Here is a 16787-nt window from a genome sequence, read left to right on the forward strand (position 1 = left end):
TATTATGTGTCCAACCACACCTTCTCTGTCTATATGTCTGCATCCACCTCTCCTCCTTCCTGTAGGTGTCCTCCAAGGACCAATTCTTGCGCCCCCACTCCTCCTCCCACTATACTTCTTCTTACGTACTACTTATCAGCTCCTTTGGCCTCCAATACCAACTCTACACTGATGGGGTATGATGGCTTGGTGCATGCACATTGGCATCTCTTCCATGCGTGTGCGGTGAGGTACCGAACGGGACTTGGCAGGATGTGTCCAGGGTTGTCCATGGAAGGATCTGCTACCAATGGTTTCTAACCATCTCTGGAAAACCATAGAAGGTTGAACCTTTGAAGGTTTGCGATTGCGAATGAACAGACGACACCCATGGATGCACAAACCAGAAAGTAACCACCATCAGACTTCTGCCACCGATGTCCACCATTGGACTTTCCTTCGTTAATGGTAAAACCATCCACCAGTGGCAACTAAGGACCCTATTCAGTAAGTATTGCCAATACTGCTTATTAGCAGAATTTGCAATCCTTATGTTCGCATGCTAGGGGACGCCCATCGCAGGGCAAGGGCCGCTCAGCATGCTACCTCCACCCCCGTCCCCCCATCCTGTGACCAGTGATTGCTGAAAGTAGGGAAGCCTCCTGCCGGAGCAGCCTGGCTACGACCGTAGGTGGCTCGCCACCATCTTTTTGATCACAGCGGCTGCATGTGATATCACACAGCTGCCCCGATCACGCCCACACTACGCCCCCTGTTCACGCCACCACAACTCCATTTCCCTGCCATCACCCCTGCAATGCTCCGCCACCGCCTTGGAAATGGAGCGTTGCCGCCCCTGACTGATTGACAGGCAGAGGCGTTCTCATTTACTGCAGTGCACCACAGTAAATGTGGTCGCATGAGTAGGACGGGCCCTGGCCATGCGCCCGCACACGGCCTTAGCAATTTCTGCGATCCAACCTGAATGAGGGCCTAAATATTTTGAAACAGTAATGCGCTTAAGAATAAAGTAATTCAGGGGCGTGGCTTGGCGCTGGACGGACTCATGTGACCGGGGGGGGGGGGGGAGCAGCAGTACGGCAGCGGCTCCATCAAGCGTAGCAGGTCTCGCTTGCTGGAGCCGGGTGGACGCTGCTGTGAGCGCCGGCTGTGACACATCCTCCTGCTACGCTTGCTGGAGTCACTACTGTAGCGCTGCTCTCCTTGCGGCTCTTCCTCATCTCCCCACTGCCCTCCACTGTCTCCCCGCGGCTCTCCTCTGTCTCCCCCCCCCCCCACCCGTCTCTTACTATCAGCTCCCTCATCTCATTGAGTTGGTCGGAAAGGGGATTTGGCCGCGTCTCCGACAGAAGCATGAGGATCGGCAGCTATTCTGCTGATCCACGTGCTTTCCGACTTGTCGGATAATTTTGGGGTATACTGAATAGGTCGGAACCCCTTCCGACCTGAAAAAGTCGAAAACTGCCCTCTTTCCGTCAGGCGGAAGCTTTCGACTTCAATTGAATATACCACTTAGTCCCTATTACAGAATTGGAGGTTCTTACGGTGGTTAAGGGCCTTAAGCTTGGAATATCGCTTGGCCCAGACGGATTTACCAGGGAATTTTACAAATGCCTTCAAGTCTCAATAGTTCCTCCACTTACCTCCTTTTACAATTCTTGTAGGTGATCCCTTGCCGCCTTATTTTAATTATGTCATCATAAAAATTCTCCCAAAGCCAGGTAAAGATCCTCTGTTACCTTCCTCTTACCGTCCAATTTAATTGTTAAATGTGGACTATAAAATGTTTACAAAAATCACAGCAAATAGACTGAAATACATTTTACCGACGGTGGTCCATGAGGACCACACAAGGTTTATTTGGGAACGTAGTGCTGTCTCAAATATTCCCAAGGTCTTAGCGCTTTCACAACATTCAAGCGAGGTGCATGGGGACGGCCTTCATCTCCTCATATCTCTAGACGCTGACAAGGTGCTCGCTCTTGTGGTATGGGATCACCTGTATAAGACGCTACATAGATTTGGTCCCCCAATTTGTAGGACTCATGTGTACCCTGAATTCCACTTCCTCTTCCAAAATATGGCTAAAAACTACCTCTCCAACCCCATATTGGTTCAACGGGGAACCAGACAGGGTTACCCTCTATCGCCCCTCCTTTTCGCATTAGAATTGGAACCATTAGCGATAGCCTTGCGTGCGCATCCCCATTTTCATGGCTTCCATATAGGCCCTATAGAACTGAAGCTCTCCTTGTTTGCAGATGATTGCAGTTGATCACATTATTTAGTTCCCTTGCTGGCTATAAAATGAATGCTTCGAAATCGGAGGTGCTACCGTTTTCCAGTGCACTTCTTGTATCTCAATGCTTGCCACTGACTACTAACTTCCCGCCTATCTCCTCGAAAATAAAATATCTAGGAATCCATATCACTTCCACAATTACTAAGATCTATGATGCTAATTTCCCACCTATTATTACTAACATCACGCAGAAAATCCAACATTGGATGACACTCCCACTCTCACGCTCTCACTTATGGGAAGGATAGCTGTTATAAAAAGTGTTCTTTTTCCGAAATTAGCCTATCCACTTGATTCCTATGTTTCTGACCAACTCTGACCACAGTGCATGACGGCCTTTTGCTGTGTTGCCTGGAAAAATAAGAAACCCCATATAGCGGGTCACCGTTTGCTCCAGACAAAACAGAAGGATGGTTTGGGATTACCTGATGCCTTCACATATTCTTGCGCTGCAGAGTTTCGGTACATCTCAGACTGGTGCTTAGGACAATCTCAGTTTACCAACAAATTTCTAGAATAGGCTCTAGTTGCACCCTTCACACCCGCTGCCATACTCCATCTTCCGCACTCCCGACTACCAGGGGGAATTGCCCACATTTTTTTATTCACAGGAACATATAAAGCAGGCCTGGCCAACCTGTGGCCCTCCAGCTGTTGAGAAACTACGCATCACAGCAGGCCTTACAACAGTTTTAGCACTTCCGACTGGAAAAACTGTGGCAGGGCATGCTGGGACTTGTAGTTTCATAACAGCTGGAGAGCCATAAGTTGGCCATGGCTGATATAAAGCATGGTCTGTAATACACAAAAGGCTTGGCTCAGATCCCCTTACAACCAAATTTATCCCATTATGGGGAAATCCAGACTTTTCCCCGTCCCTTACCATTTTATATTACCTCTTTTGGAAACAGAAGGGCTTGGCGTCAGTACGGAACGTTTTTGACCCATGAGGAAAGATGTACTCCTTTCAACAACTTAAAGAAATCTTTGCTATTCCTAATTCCCATTTTTTTCTGTACCTTCTGGTTAGACATTATATCCAAAGTAAGGTTAAACCGGGGACCCCCTTAAATTCTTTGTTCCATCTGGCTTTACAAGTCAAATTCCGTATCCACTACATTTATAATGATTTATTGCCCTCAGATGGGGTATGGTCCTCCTGGTTTTTAAACAATTTCCTTATGTACTGAAATGGTTGACATTGGCCAAGCTGCAGTAACTCCACATCAAATTCCCTAATAGAGCTTTCCTTTCCCACACCCAATGGGGCCATATTACTGGTTTGACCTCTACTAGCTGCCTGAAATGCTCGGCATCTTCACAATTATTGGTCATAGTCTTCCATTTTTGTGGAAACCTTTATTGTTGGCTAATTTCTCCGCCTGGACCCGGGCCAAGATCGATAACTCTACTTTACCTTTATTGACTACTCTCACCACCTTAACTAGGCTACTAATATTACAATAATGGATGTCAAATATTGCACCCTCCATTGAGATGTTGAAAACTGAGCTGTTGACTTACCTATATTTTGACAGACGATCTGCCTGTTACGATATGGAAAAAGGAGTATCAAAATTTCATGCTAAATTGGTATCATACTTGACGAGGGCCAGCAACAGAAATCTTGGGGACCAGTCAGATATAGATAGATTATATATATATATATATATATATATACACACACAAATTAAAGTGCAACAGAATTTGCTGAACTATATAAGAAACTTTATATATATATATATATATATATATATATATCAATAAAATAGGTAATGAAGAAAATCAGCGCTTATGAGTGTAATAAAAAAATATAGAGGAAAGTCCCTCCCTCGGATCCAAAGGGGTGATCAGCATTGACCATCAAACGTCGACTGTTCTGAGAAGCCCGCCATTGACGACAATAGGCAACGATTACCTGTCCGGCCTTCCTATCCCCGATTACCACCGATCTTTTGCAGTTCCAGGTGACCTTTAAGGTCTCGATTTGTTTTCCTTTCTTCAGACAACTGATAATCAGCATTACAGCCCATCTGTCATCACCTCCTTGGATGAGCAGGATGCCCTGAGCCACTTCTTCCAGTACCGGCGTCCTACATCCCAATACATGAGCCCGCTCAGCCAGGTGCTGTCCGGATCCCACGCAGGCACCAACAGCCGCAGCCGAATAAGCAGCATCGTATCCACCAGCACAATACGGGACAGCCACGGACACAGCGGCTCCCAGAACTCATCATCGGCACTGCCAGGGTGCAGACCGGACATTATATCCTTGGACTGACCAGAAGCGGAGTAACAGGGATCCTGGCGTTGGGACTTGGCAGCCACGCTCGGTGTACATAAACCATGACACTTTCTTTGGCTCTATTTAAAGTAACAAAATCCCCCCCCCCCCAAAAAAAAAATATATAGAGGAAATAACCAGATGGGTATGATTATAACCAAGAACACTTATCTGGTTTACAAGAACTTCCAACGAGTGTTCATCATTTAGGATTTACATGTAAAGAGAAAAACACAACAAAACATAGGTGGTCATTCCGAGTTGTTCGCTCGTTATTTTTCTTTCGCAACGGAGTGATTAGTCGCTAATGCGCATGAGCAATGTCCGCACTGCGACTGCGCCAAGTAAATTTGCTATGCAGTTAGGTATTTTACTCACGGCATGACAAGGTTTTTTCTTCGTTCTGGCGATTGTAATGTGATTGACAGGAAGTGGGTATTTCTGGGAAACAGGCCGTTTTATGGGCGTGTGGGAAAAAACGCTACAGTTTCTGGGAAAAACGCAGGAGTGGCTGGAGAAACGGAGGAGTGTCTGGATGAATGCTGGGTGTATTTGTGACGTCAAACCAGGAACGACAAGCCCTGAACTGATCGCAGATGCCGAGTAAGTCTGGAGCTACTCAGAAACTGAGCAAGAAAAAAAGCAATTGTTTCCCCAGCACACTGAATGGATAACAGTAACCAGATATAAATCCCACATGATAATAGAATTCAGAGATCTTCGTTACACATATTTGCGCAAATATGTGTAACGAAGATCTCTGAATTCTATTATCATGTGGGATTTATATCTGGTTACTGTTATCCATTCAGTGTGCTGGGGAAACAATTGCTTTTTTTCTTGCTCAGAAATACCCCTTCCTTTCGAGCACCTGAATGATATCACTAAGCTAATTGAGCATTTACCAATCTATATGGCTACTCAGAAACTGCTAAGAAGTGTCTATTCGCAATTTTGCTAATCTTTCGTTCGCAAGTTTGATAAGCTAAGATTCACTCCCAGTAGGCGGCGGCTTAGCGTGTGCAAAGCTGCTAAAAGCAGCTTGTGAGCGAACAACTCGGAATGATGGCCCTAGTGTGTACCGTTCTCAAATTAAAATAATGTCATTTGCAGTAGAGGGTAATAAATTAGGGAACATGCTTATTCCCAATCAAACATATTTGGTAGCCCAGACATTTAAGAATAAAACATGATACCAATTTAATATACAAAGACATACAATGGCTAGACAACACACGTACAAGATAAAAAAAAAATTTAAGCTTATCTGTCCATCTAAAAGGGGATACAGCAGCAAACTGTCCCAATGGATATAAAATAGCCAGAGAACATGCGTACAGGATTTAAAAGTTCAATCGCTTATCTGTCCATCAGAGGAGTTCAGCAGCAAACAGTTCCAACGCGTTTCGTCCGTCAAGGTCTGCACTTCTTCAAGGGGATAAGACCAGTGAGCCCAAAATGCTCTATTTATACCATTCAAATGGTAATTGCACATGACTATTCTGTCTGACATCACTTCCTGTAGTGATGTGGATGTCAGTCACAAATTGATACAAAGAAGACGTTTTTATTAAATACTTGAGTACTTAGTTAATATTAAAAGGAAAAATGATGTTGAATAAATACAGGATTTAGTAGTGAGAAAGTTCCTCTCTCTCCTGCCCCCCACCAGTCGCTTCCCCCCCCCCTCCCCATCTATTCCTGTATATTTCTAATTCTCTTTTCTCCATTTCTAATTTTCTATTTAAAAAAAAGAAGAAGTATCTCTTACACAGTGATTATTGTGTCTGATAATGATGTACTTTAATGTTGTTTGATGTTCTGTCTGTATGTATCTACCATAATTTATGATACATACGAACGGGTGTAGTATGGTATGCCGGCGGTCGGGAGCCCGACCTCCGGCATACTGACAGTGTGGCGAGCGCAAATGAGCCCCTTGCGGGCACGAGGGAGAATAAGTGTCGGTATGCCGGATGTCGGGATTCCGGCGCCGGTATACTGTGCGGTGAGATCCCGACAGCCGGCATACTGAAGACCACCCGTACGAATCTCAATAAAAAACGTTATTAAAAAAATTATATATATTTTTTCATAATTCTGTTTAAAATACTTTGTCTGTGTTAATGCCATGCCATGTTGAGACGCCACTGAAATAAGAGATCTCATGGGGATACTTGGTAAATAGATACCTAACAAAAATGATTAAATGTACAGTTAATTTATGTTTTATCCTGCTACCCTCTTCTATGCTCCATGATTGCAACTGCCACTGCCTGGTGTATATCACCTGATCTGTATATCACTCAGATAATATCCAGCGTGTGCTTATATCACTCATATAATATCCGGCAGGTGCTTATATCACTCAGATAATATCCGGCAGGTGCTTATGTCACTCAGATAATATCCGGCAGGGGCTTATATCACTCTGATAATATCTGGTAGGTGTTTAATATCACTCAGATAATGGGGGTCATTCCAACCCAATCGCTCACTGCAGTTTCTCGCAGCGATCAAGTCGGAACTGCGCATGCGCCGGCGCATGCCAGCCGTCATTGCATAGCGATCACCTCTGGGGCAGAGGCGGTTGCTGGGCGGGATGGGGCTGGACGGTGGCGTTAAGCCGCTGTTCAGGGAGCGTGGTCCGGCCAATGCAGGCGTGGCCGGACCGTGGGGGGGGGGGGGCGGGCTGCAGTGGCTGCGTGACGTCACATGCAGCCGCTGCGGGCCGGGGAGCGATGAGTAGCTCCTGGCCAGCAGCTTTCGGGAGCTACTCTTGAAGTGCAAAGGCATCACCACTGTCCGATGCCTTTGAACTTCTGCGGGGGGGGGGGGGGGGGAGAGCGTCCCCCCGCATGTCAGTGTGAATGATCGTAGCTGTGCTAAATTTAGCACAGCTACGATCAACTCGGAATGACCCCCAATAGCTGGTAGGTGCTTATATCACTCAGATAATATCTGGCAGGTGCTTATATCACTCAGATAATATCTGGCAGGTGCTTATATCACTCAGATAATATCCGGCAGGTGCTTATATCACTCAGATTATATACGGGAGGTGCTTATATCACTCAGATAATATCCGGCAGATATTTATATCACTCAGATAATATCCGGCAGGTGCTTATATCACTCTGATAATATCTGGCAGGTGCTTATATCACTCTGATAATATCTGGCAGGTGCTTATATCACTCAGATAATATTCAGCAGGTGCTTATATCACTCTGACAATATCCGGCAGGTGCTTATATCACTCAGATAATATCCAGCAGGTGCTTATATCACTCTGATAATATCCGGCAGGTGCTTATATCACTCTGACAATATCCGGCAGGTGCTTATATCACTCAGATAATATCCAGCAGATGCTTATATCACTCAGATAATATCCAGCAGGTGCTTATATCACTCAGATAATATCCATCAGGTGCTTATATCACTTTGACAATATCCAGCAGGTGCTTATATCACTCTGACAATATCCGGCAGGTGCTTATATCACTCAGATAATGTCCAGCAGGTGCTTATATCACTCTGATAATATCTGGCAGGGGCTTATATCACTCAGATTATATACGGGAGGTGCTTATATCACTCAGATAATATCCAGGAGATGCTTATATCACTCAGATAATATCCAGGAGATGCTTATATCACTCAGATAATATCCGGCAGATATTTATATCACTCAGATAATATCCGGCAGGTGCTTATGTCACTCAGATAATATCCGGCAGGGGCTTATATCACTCTGATAATATCTGGTAGGTGTTTAATATCACTCAGATAATGGGGGTCATTCCAACCCAATCGCTCACTGCAGTTTCTCGCAGCGATCAAGTCGGAACTGCGCATGCGCCGGCGCATGCCAGCCGTCATTGCATAGCGATCACCTCTGGGGCAGAGGCGGTCGCTGGGCGGGATGGGGCTGGACGGTGGCGTTAAGCCGCTGTTCAGGGAGCGTGGTCCGGCCAATGCAGGCGTGGCCGGACCGTGGGAGGGGGGCGGGCTGCAGCGGCTGCGTGACGTCACATGCAGCCGCTGCGGGCCGGGGAGCGATGAGTAGCTCCTGGCCAGCAGCTTTCGGGAGCTACTCTTGAAGTGCAAGGGCATCACCACTGTCCGATGCCTTTGCACTTCTGCGGGGGGGGTGGGGGGGGGCGTCCCCCCGCATGTCAGTGTGAATGATTGTAGCTGTGCTAAATTTAGCACAGCTACGATCAACTCGGAATGACCCCCAATAACTGGTAGGTGCTTATATCACTCAGATAATATCCGGCAGGTGCTTATATCACTCAGATAATATCCAGCAGGTGCTTATATCACTCTGATAATATCTGGCAGGTGCTTATATCACTCAGATAATATCCAGCAGGTGCTTATATCACTCAGATAATATCCGGCAGGTATTTATATCACTCAGATAATATCCGGCAGGTGCTTATATCACTCTGATAATATCCGGCAGGTGCTTATATCACTCTGACAATATCTGGCAGGTGCTTATATCACTCAGATAATATCCAGCAGGTGCTTATATCACTCAGATAATATCCAGCAGGTGCTTATATCACTCAGATAATATCCGGCATGTATTTATATCACTCAGATAATATCCGGCAGGTGCTTATATCACTCTGATAATATCCGGCAGGTACTTATATCACTCTGACAATATCCGGCAGGTGCTTATATCACTCAGATAATATCCAGCAGGTGCTTATATCACTCAGATAATATCCAGCAGATGCTTATATCACTCAGATAATATCCAGCAGGTGCTTATTTCACTCTGACAATATCCGGCAGGTGCTTATATCACTCAGATAATATCCAGCAGGTGCTTATATCACTCTGATAATACCTGGCAGGTGCTTATATCACTCTGATAATATCTGACAGGTGCTTATATCACTCAGATAATATCCAGCAGGTGCTTATATCACTCTGATAATATCTGGCAGGGGCTTATATCACTCAGATTATATACGGGAGGTGCTTATATCACTCAGATAATATCCAGGAGATGCTTATATCACTCAGATAATATCCAGGCGATGCTTATATCACTCAGATAATATCCGGCAGATATTTATATCACTCAGATAATATCCGGCAGGTGCTTATATCACTCAGATTATATACGGGAGGTGCTTATATCACTCAGATAATATCCGGCAGGTGCTTATATCACTCTGATAATATCTGGCAGGTGCTTATATCACTCAGATAATATCCGGCAGGTGCTTATATCACTCAGATAATATTCGGCAGGTGCTTATATCACTCAGATTATATACGGGAGGTGCTTATATCACTCAGATAATATCCGGCAGATATTTATATCACTCAGATAATATCCGGCAGATATTTATATCACTCTGATAATATCTGGCAGGGGCTTATATCATTCAGATTATATACGGGAGGTGTTTATATCACTCAGATAATATCCGGCAGATATTTATATCACTCAGATAATATCCGGCAGGTGCTTATATCACTCAGATTATATACGGGAGGTGCTTATATCACTCAGATAATATCCGGCAGATATTTATATCACTCAGATAATATCCGGCAGATATTTATATCACTCAGATAATATCCGGCAGGTGCTTATATCACTCTGATAATATCCGGCAGGTGCTTATATCACTCAGATAATATCCGGCAGGTGCTTATATCACTCAGATAATATCTGGCAGGTGTTTATATCACTCAGATAATATCCGGCAGGTGCTTATATCACTCAGATAATATTCGGCAGGTGCTTATATCACTCAGATTATATACGGGAGGTGCTTATATCACTCAGATAATATCCGGCAGATATTTATATCACTGAGATAATATCCAGCAGGTGCTTATATCACTCAGATAATATCCGGCAGGTGCTTATATCACTCAGATTATATACGGGAGGTGCTTATATCACTCAGATAATATCCGGCAGATATTTATATCACTCAGATAATATCCGGCAGATATTTATATCACTCTGATAATATCTGGCAGGGGCTTATATCATTCAGATTATATACGGGAGGTGCTTATATCACTCAGATAATATCCGGCAGATATTTATATCACTCAGATAATATCCGGCAGGTGCTTATATCACTCTGATAATATCTGGCAGGTGCTTATATCACTCTGATAATATCTGGCAGGTGCTTATATCACTCAGATAATATTCAGCAGGTGCTTATATCACTCTGACAATATCCGGCAGGTGCTTATATCACTCAGATAATATCCAGCAGGTGCTTATATCACTCTGATAATATCCGGCAGGTGCTTATATCACTCTGACAATATCCGGCAGGTGCTTATATCACTCAGATAATATCCAGCAGATGCTTATATCACTCAGATAATATCCAGCAGGTGCTTATATCACTCAGATAATATCCATCAGGTGCTTATATCACTTTGACAATATCCAGCAGGTGCTTATATCACTCTGACAATATCCGGCAGGTGCTTATATCACTCAGATAATGTCCAGCAGGTGCTTATATCACTCTGATAATATCTGGCAGGGGCTTATATCACTCAGATTATATACGGGAGGTGCTTATATCACTCAGATAATATCCAGGAGATGCTTATATCACTCAGATAATATCCAGGAGATGCTTATATCACTCAGATAATATCCGGCAGATATTTATATCACTCAGATAATATCCGGCAGGTGCTTATGTCACTCAGATAATATCCGGCAGGGGCTTATATCACTCTGATAATATCTGGTAGGTGTTTAATATCACTCAGATAATGGGGGTCATTCCAACCCAATCGCTCACTGCAGTTTCTCGCAGCGATCAAGTCGGAACTGCGCATGCGCCGGCGCATGCCAGCCGTCATTGCATAGCGATCACCTCTGGGGCAGAGGCGGTCGCTGGGCGGGATGGGGCTGGACGGTGGCGTTAAGCCGCTGTTCAGGGAGCGTGGTCCGGCCAATGCAGGCGTGGCCGGACCGTGGGAGGGGGGCGGGCTGCAGCGGCTGCGTGACGTCACATGCAGCCGCTGCGGGCCGGGGAGCGATGAGTAGCTCCTGGCCAGCAGCTTTCGGGAGCTACTCTTGAAGTGCAAGGGCATCACCACTGTCCGATGCCTTTGCACTTCTGCGGGGGGGGGTGGGGGGGGGCGTCCCCCCGCATGTCAGTGTGAATGATTGTAGCTGTGCTAAATTTAGCACAGCTACGATCAACTCGGAATGACCCCCAATAACTGGTAGGTGCTTATATCACTCAGATAATATCCGGCAGGTGCTTATATCACTCAGATAATATCCAGCAGGTGCTTATATCACTCTGATAATATCTGGCAGGTGCTTATATCACTCAGATAATATCCAGCAGGTGCTTATATCACTCAGATAATATCCGGCAGGTATTTATATCACTCAGATAATATCCGGCAGGTGCTTATATCACTCTGATAATATCCGGCAGGTGCTTATATCACTCTGACAATATCTGGCAGGTGCTTATATCACTCAGATAATATCCAGCAGGTGCTTATATCACTCAGATAATATCCAGCAGGTGCTTATATCACTCAGATAATATCCGGCATGTATTTATATCACTCAGATAATATCCGGCAGGTGCTTATATCACTCTGATAATATCCGGCAGGTACTTATATCACTCTGACAATATCCGGCAGGTGCTTATATCACTCAGATAATATCCAGCAGGTGCTTATATCACTCAGATAATATCCAGCAGATGCTTATATCACTCAGATAATATCCAGCAGGTGCTTATTTCACTCTGACAATATCCGGCAGGTGCTTATATCACTCAGATAATATCCAGCAGGTGCTTATATCACTCTGATAATACCTGGCAGGTGCTTATATCACTCTGATAATATCTGACAGGTGCTTATATCACTCAGATAATATCCAGCAGGTGCTTATATCACTCTGATAATATCTGGCAGGGGCTTATATCACTCAGATTATATACGGGAGGTGCTTATATCACTCAGATAATATCCAGGAGATGCTTATATCACTCAGATAATATCCAGGCGATGCTTATATCACTCAGATAATATCCGGCAGATATTTATATCACTCAGATAATATCCGGCAGGTGCTTATATCACTCAGATTATATACGGGAGGTGCTTATATCACTCAGATAATATCCGGCAGGTGCTTATATCACTCTGATAATATCTGGCAGGTGCTTATATCACTCAGATAATATCCGGCAGGTGCTTATATCACTCAGATAATATTCGGCAGGTGCTTATATCACTCAGATTATATACGGGAGGTGCTTATATCACTCAGATAATATCCGGCAGATATTTATATCACTCAGATAATATCCGGCAGATATTTATATCACTCTGATAATATCTGGCAGGGGCTTATATCATTCAGATTATATACGGGAGGTGTTTATATCACTCAGATAATATCCGGCAGATATTTATATCACTCAGATAATATCCGGCAGGTGCTTATATCACTCAGATTATATACGGGAGGTGCTTATATCACTCAGATAATATCCGGCAGATATTTATATCACTCAGATAATATCCGGCAGATATTTATATCACTCAGATAATATCCGGCAGGTGCTTATATCACTCTGATAATATCCGGCAGGTGCTTATATCACTCAGATAATATCCGGCAGGTGCTTATATCACTCAGATAATATCTGGCAGGTGTTTATATCACTCAGATAATATCCGGCAGGTGCTTATATCACTCAGATAATATTCGGCAGGTGCTTATATCACTCAGATTATATACGGGAGGTGCTTATATCACTCAGATAATATCCGGCAGATATTTATATCACTGAGATAATATCCAGCAGGTGCTTATATCACTCAGATAATATCCGGCAGGTGCTTATATCACTCAGATTATATACGGGAGGTGCTTATATCACTCAGATAATATCCGGCAGATATTTATATCACTCAGATAATATCCGGCAGATATTTATATCACTCTGATAATATCTGGCAGGGGCTTATATCATTCAGATTATATACGGGAGGTGCTTATATCACTCAGATAATATCCGGCAGATATTTATATCACTCAGATAATATCCGGCAGGTGCTTATATCACTCAGATAATATCCGGCAGGTGCTTATATCACTCAGATTATATACGGGAGGTGCTTATATCACTCAGATAATATCCGGCAGATATTTATATCACTCAGATAATATCCGGCAGATATTTATATCACTCAGATAATATCCGGCAGGTGCTTATATCACTCTGATAATATCCGGCAGGTGCTTATATCACTCTGATAATATCTGGCAGGTGCTTATATCAGTCAGATAATATCCAGCAGGTGCTTATATCACGCAGATAATATCCGGCAGGTGCTTATATCACTCTGATAATATCCGGCAGGTGCTTAGATCACTCAGATTATATCCGGCAGGGGCTTATGCCACTCAGATAATATCCATCAGGTGCTTATATCACTCAGATAATATTTAGCAGATGCTTTTATCACTTACCTTTCATGATTTCCTTCTCCACCTCCTTGGGATTTTCCAGTTCTTGGCTGATTGTCATATAGCTGATTTTTCCCTTCCATTCTGAATCCTCTTTACCTTTCACAAGTTTAAGCTCTAGGGGACATCGGGTGACAATGCCTGAAAGACAAGAAGAGCAACTACACGATCAGATCTCATTGTTCCATAATATGATTTCTCACTATACACTGAAATAAAGTTACCCTTACATGTCCCACCGTTAACAGGATTTTGGTTCTTAACTGAGAAATCCTATTCTCTGATGCTATGTGGGACACTGGAGAGACCAGGGGTATAGCTGATGCTGGAGGAGTCAGGGCCCTAAGATGTTAAGTTTTGACAGCACAGGCTCCTCCTCCCCTATACTCCTCCCCCTGCCCCAGGCAGCAAGTTACTACTAGCCCAGCCCAAAGGACAGAGATGAGATGAAGAGGAGAGCCAGGCACACACAGCCCACCCACCGAAGTAGGACAGTGGGCCTAGAGAAAACCCAGAAAAATTACCCCAAGCTAAAGCCAGGAGCGTAGGGGTGAGCATCCAGCGTCCCATATCAGATCAGTGAGAAGAATTTATCAGGTAAGAACCAAAATCCCATCTTCTCTTTCAGCCTTTGGGGACAGTGAAGAGACTAAGGCAGAGGTTCTCAAACTTGGTCCTCGTGGTCCCACACAGTGCATGTTTTGCAGGTAACCCAGCAGGTGCACAGGTGTATTAATTACTCACTGACACATTTTAAAAGGTCCACAGGTGGAGCTAATTATTTCAATTTTGATTCTGTGAGGAGACCTGCAAAACATGCACTGTGTGGGCCCACGAGGACCAAGTTTCAGAACCTCTGGACTAAGGGGGTGATCCAAAGCTGTTCACCAAGGGAGGGGATGCTCCCTTGCTGTGCTTAAGACCTTTTTAGCCTAAAGTCAATACCGCAGAGGTGAAAGCACTAAACTGCTAGGCTGGGAATGGCTAAATTGGAGAAACCACAAGGGTCAGCCCCAATTGACCTTGTGGTTGAAGGGGAAAACCACCAGGTTCCCAGCATAGTAATGATTGGAGCAGAGCGTCTCCATTCATTACTATGGGCAAACCGCGACTGGCTGTGCCCTGGGAGAACAAAGCCAATAGCAGCATCTTCCCGATTGGCTGAGGGGTCCCTCTAATGATATTAGTCACGTGGAAAGACCCCATTCGTGTAGTAGAAGGACATGTGTGAACATACACTTCTACATGTCCGCTGGATCGGGATGCTTGCAGGGTTTTTTTTAACCCCTGGGATGCCTACTTGGAATGAAGAGAGCCGATCTACACCGAATTAGGTGAGTATATATCTTTAATTTATAGGAACCCCGTGAATTCTACATGGACAAGAGGACCGAGGGGCTCCGTAGGTCACTAAGTAAGTATATGTGAGTGTGTAAGTGTACATGTATGTTTGATTCAAGTTTTACTTTCACGGTGTGTACTGTTTTTTTTTTAAATATTTATTTTACTGTGGTACTACAGGTACCAGCTTGCCCTTTAATGCCCTGCATGCTGGTACTTCTGGTTCTCCAAGTACCAGCAAGCGGGGAAGGCTTTCTGGGACTTGTAGTTCCACAGCAAAAGACAATGTTTACTTCTATGCTTTACAAAAAAAGCTATGAAGTCGCCACCCACAGCTCAGGGGTGGCGGCCATAGCCCCGGGCTTCATCCCTGGCCTTTGGGTGCCTAGAGGAGTGGAGACCCCTTTATTGGGGGGTCCCACTCCCCCAGGAATTACGGTCAGGGGTGACTAGTTGGGGGGGGGGGGGGTGGTATTGCCACGGCTGCAGGGACCAATATAAATGTGCCCCCCGGCTGTGGCATTATCTCCTTGACTAGAGGAGCCCAGTGCTGGTTTAAAAAATACGGGGGGGCCCTACGTCCTTTTTCAACCGTATTTTTGGAACCAGGACTGGTCCAAGAGCCCGGTGCTTGTGTTTAAAATACAGGGAGACAGTACGCAATTTTTCAAAGAGCCCCGGGCTGGTTATGGTCAGGAAGGGGGACGCCACGCAATTTCTTTTTACATTTTTAACTATTTTTTAACTATTGAAATACTTTACACCTTGTAGCCCTGCACGGATCTCACTGATCCGGCCGGGCTACATTGTGTCATGTCCGGCAGTGTTTTACTAATCTCATCCATAAACACTGCACGACAATACAAACAACTATATTGGTAAAGTCGAATTGAAAAAAACAACCCAGTAGTTTAGTAAATTACTGTGTTTTTTCCCCAAAAAGTTGAAATCCCAAACTGCTGATGTCAGTGGAGACTAATCTCGACTGAATTCGTCCGCAACACGAATGATAGTTAATTTACCCCATAGTGTCACATATGCCCACTTTTAATTTCCAGTCTATGCTTGAGAGCTGGTTGCTGCAGGTTAATTTACAACTACCGGTTCTAGTATAAGGCTATTAAAGTATAAATATTAACCAAGGTATTCTTACCTCAATATTATTCTGCCACTAGTGTCTCCCTGCTTACCGTACCTAACCCAGCAGAACATTGGACAATAAGCCATACGGTACACACCTAATGCCAGGAGTTCAGCAGGCAGATCCAAAATATTGGGGGTCATTCCGAGTTGTTCGCTCATTGATGATTTTCGCAATGGAGCTATTAATG

At 44.4% G+C, this 16787-nt stretch overlaps 1 protein-coding gene across 4 annotated transcripts in view; it reads right to left on the reverse strand.

Moving 5' to 3' along the window:
- Window positions 1–16787, reverse strand: part of LOC135050267 (interferon-induced GTP-binding protein Mx3-like) — a 140866-nt gene that overhangs the window by 37193 nt on the left and 86886 nt on the right. For all 4 annotated transcript variants that reach the window (XM_063956600.1, XM_063956603.1, XM_063956602.1 and 1 more), the window contains one exon: window positions 14119–14256. In XM_063956600.1, the coding sequence (XP_063812670.1) occupies window positions 14119–14256 (138 nt within the window). The remainder of the gene's footprint in view (window positions 1–14118; window positions 14257–16787) is intronic.

This window comes from Pseudophryne corroboree, chromosome 2, assembly GCF_028390025.1.
Source record: "Pseudophryne corroboree isolate aPseCor3 chromosome 2, aPseCor3.hap2, whole genome shotgun sequence".
NCBI classification, from domain to species: Eukaryota; Metazoa; Chordata; class Amphibia; order Anura; family Myobatrachidae; genus Pseudophryne; species Pseudophryne corroboree.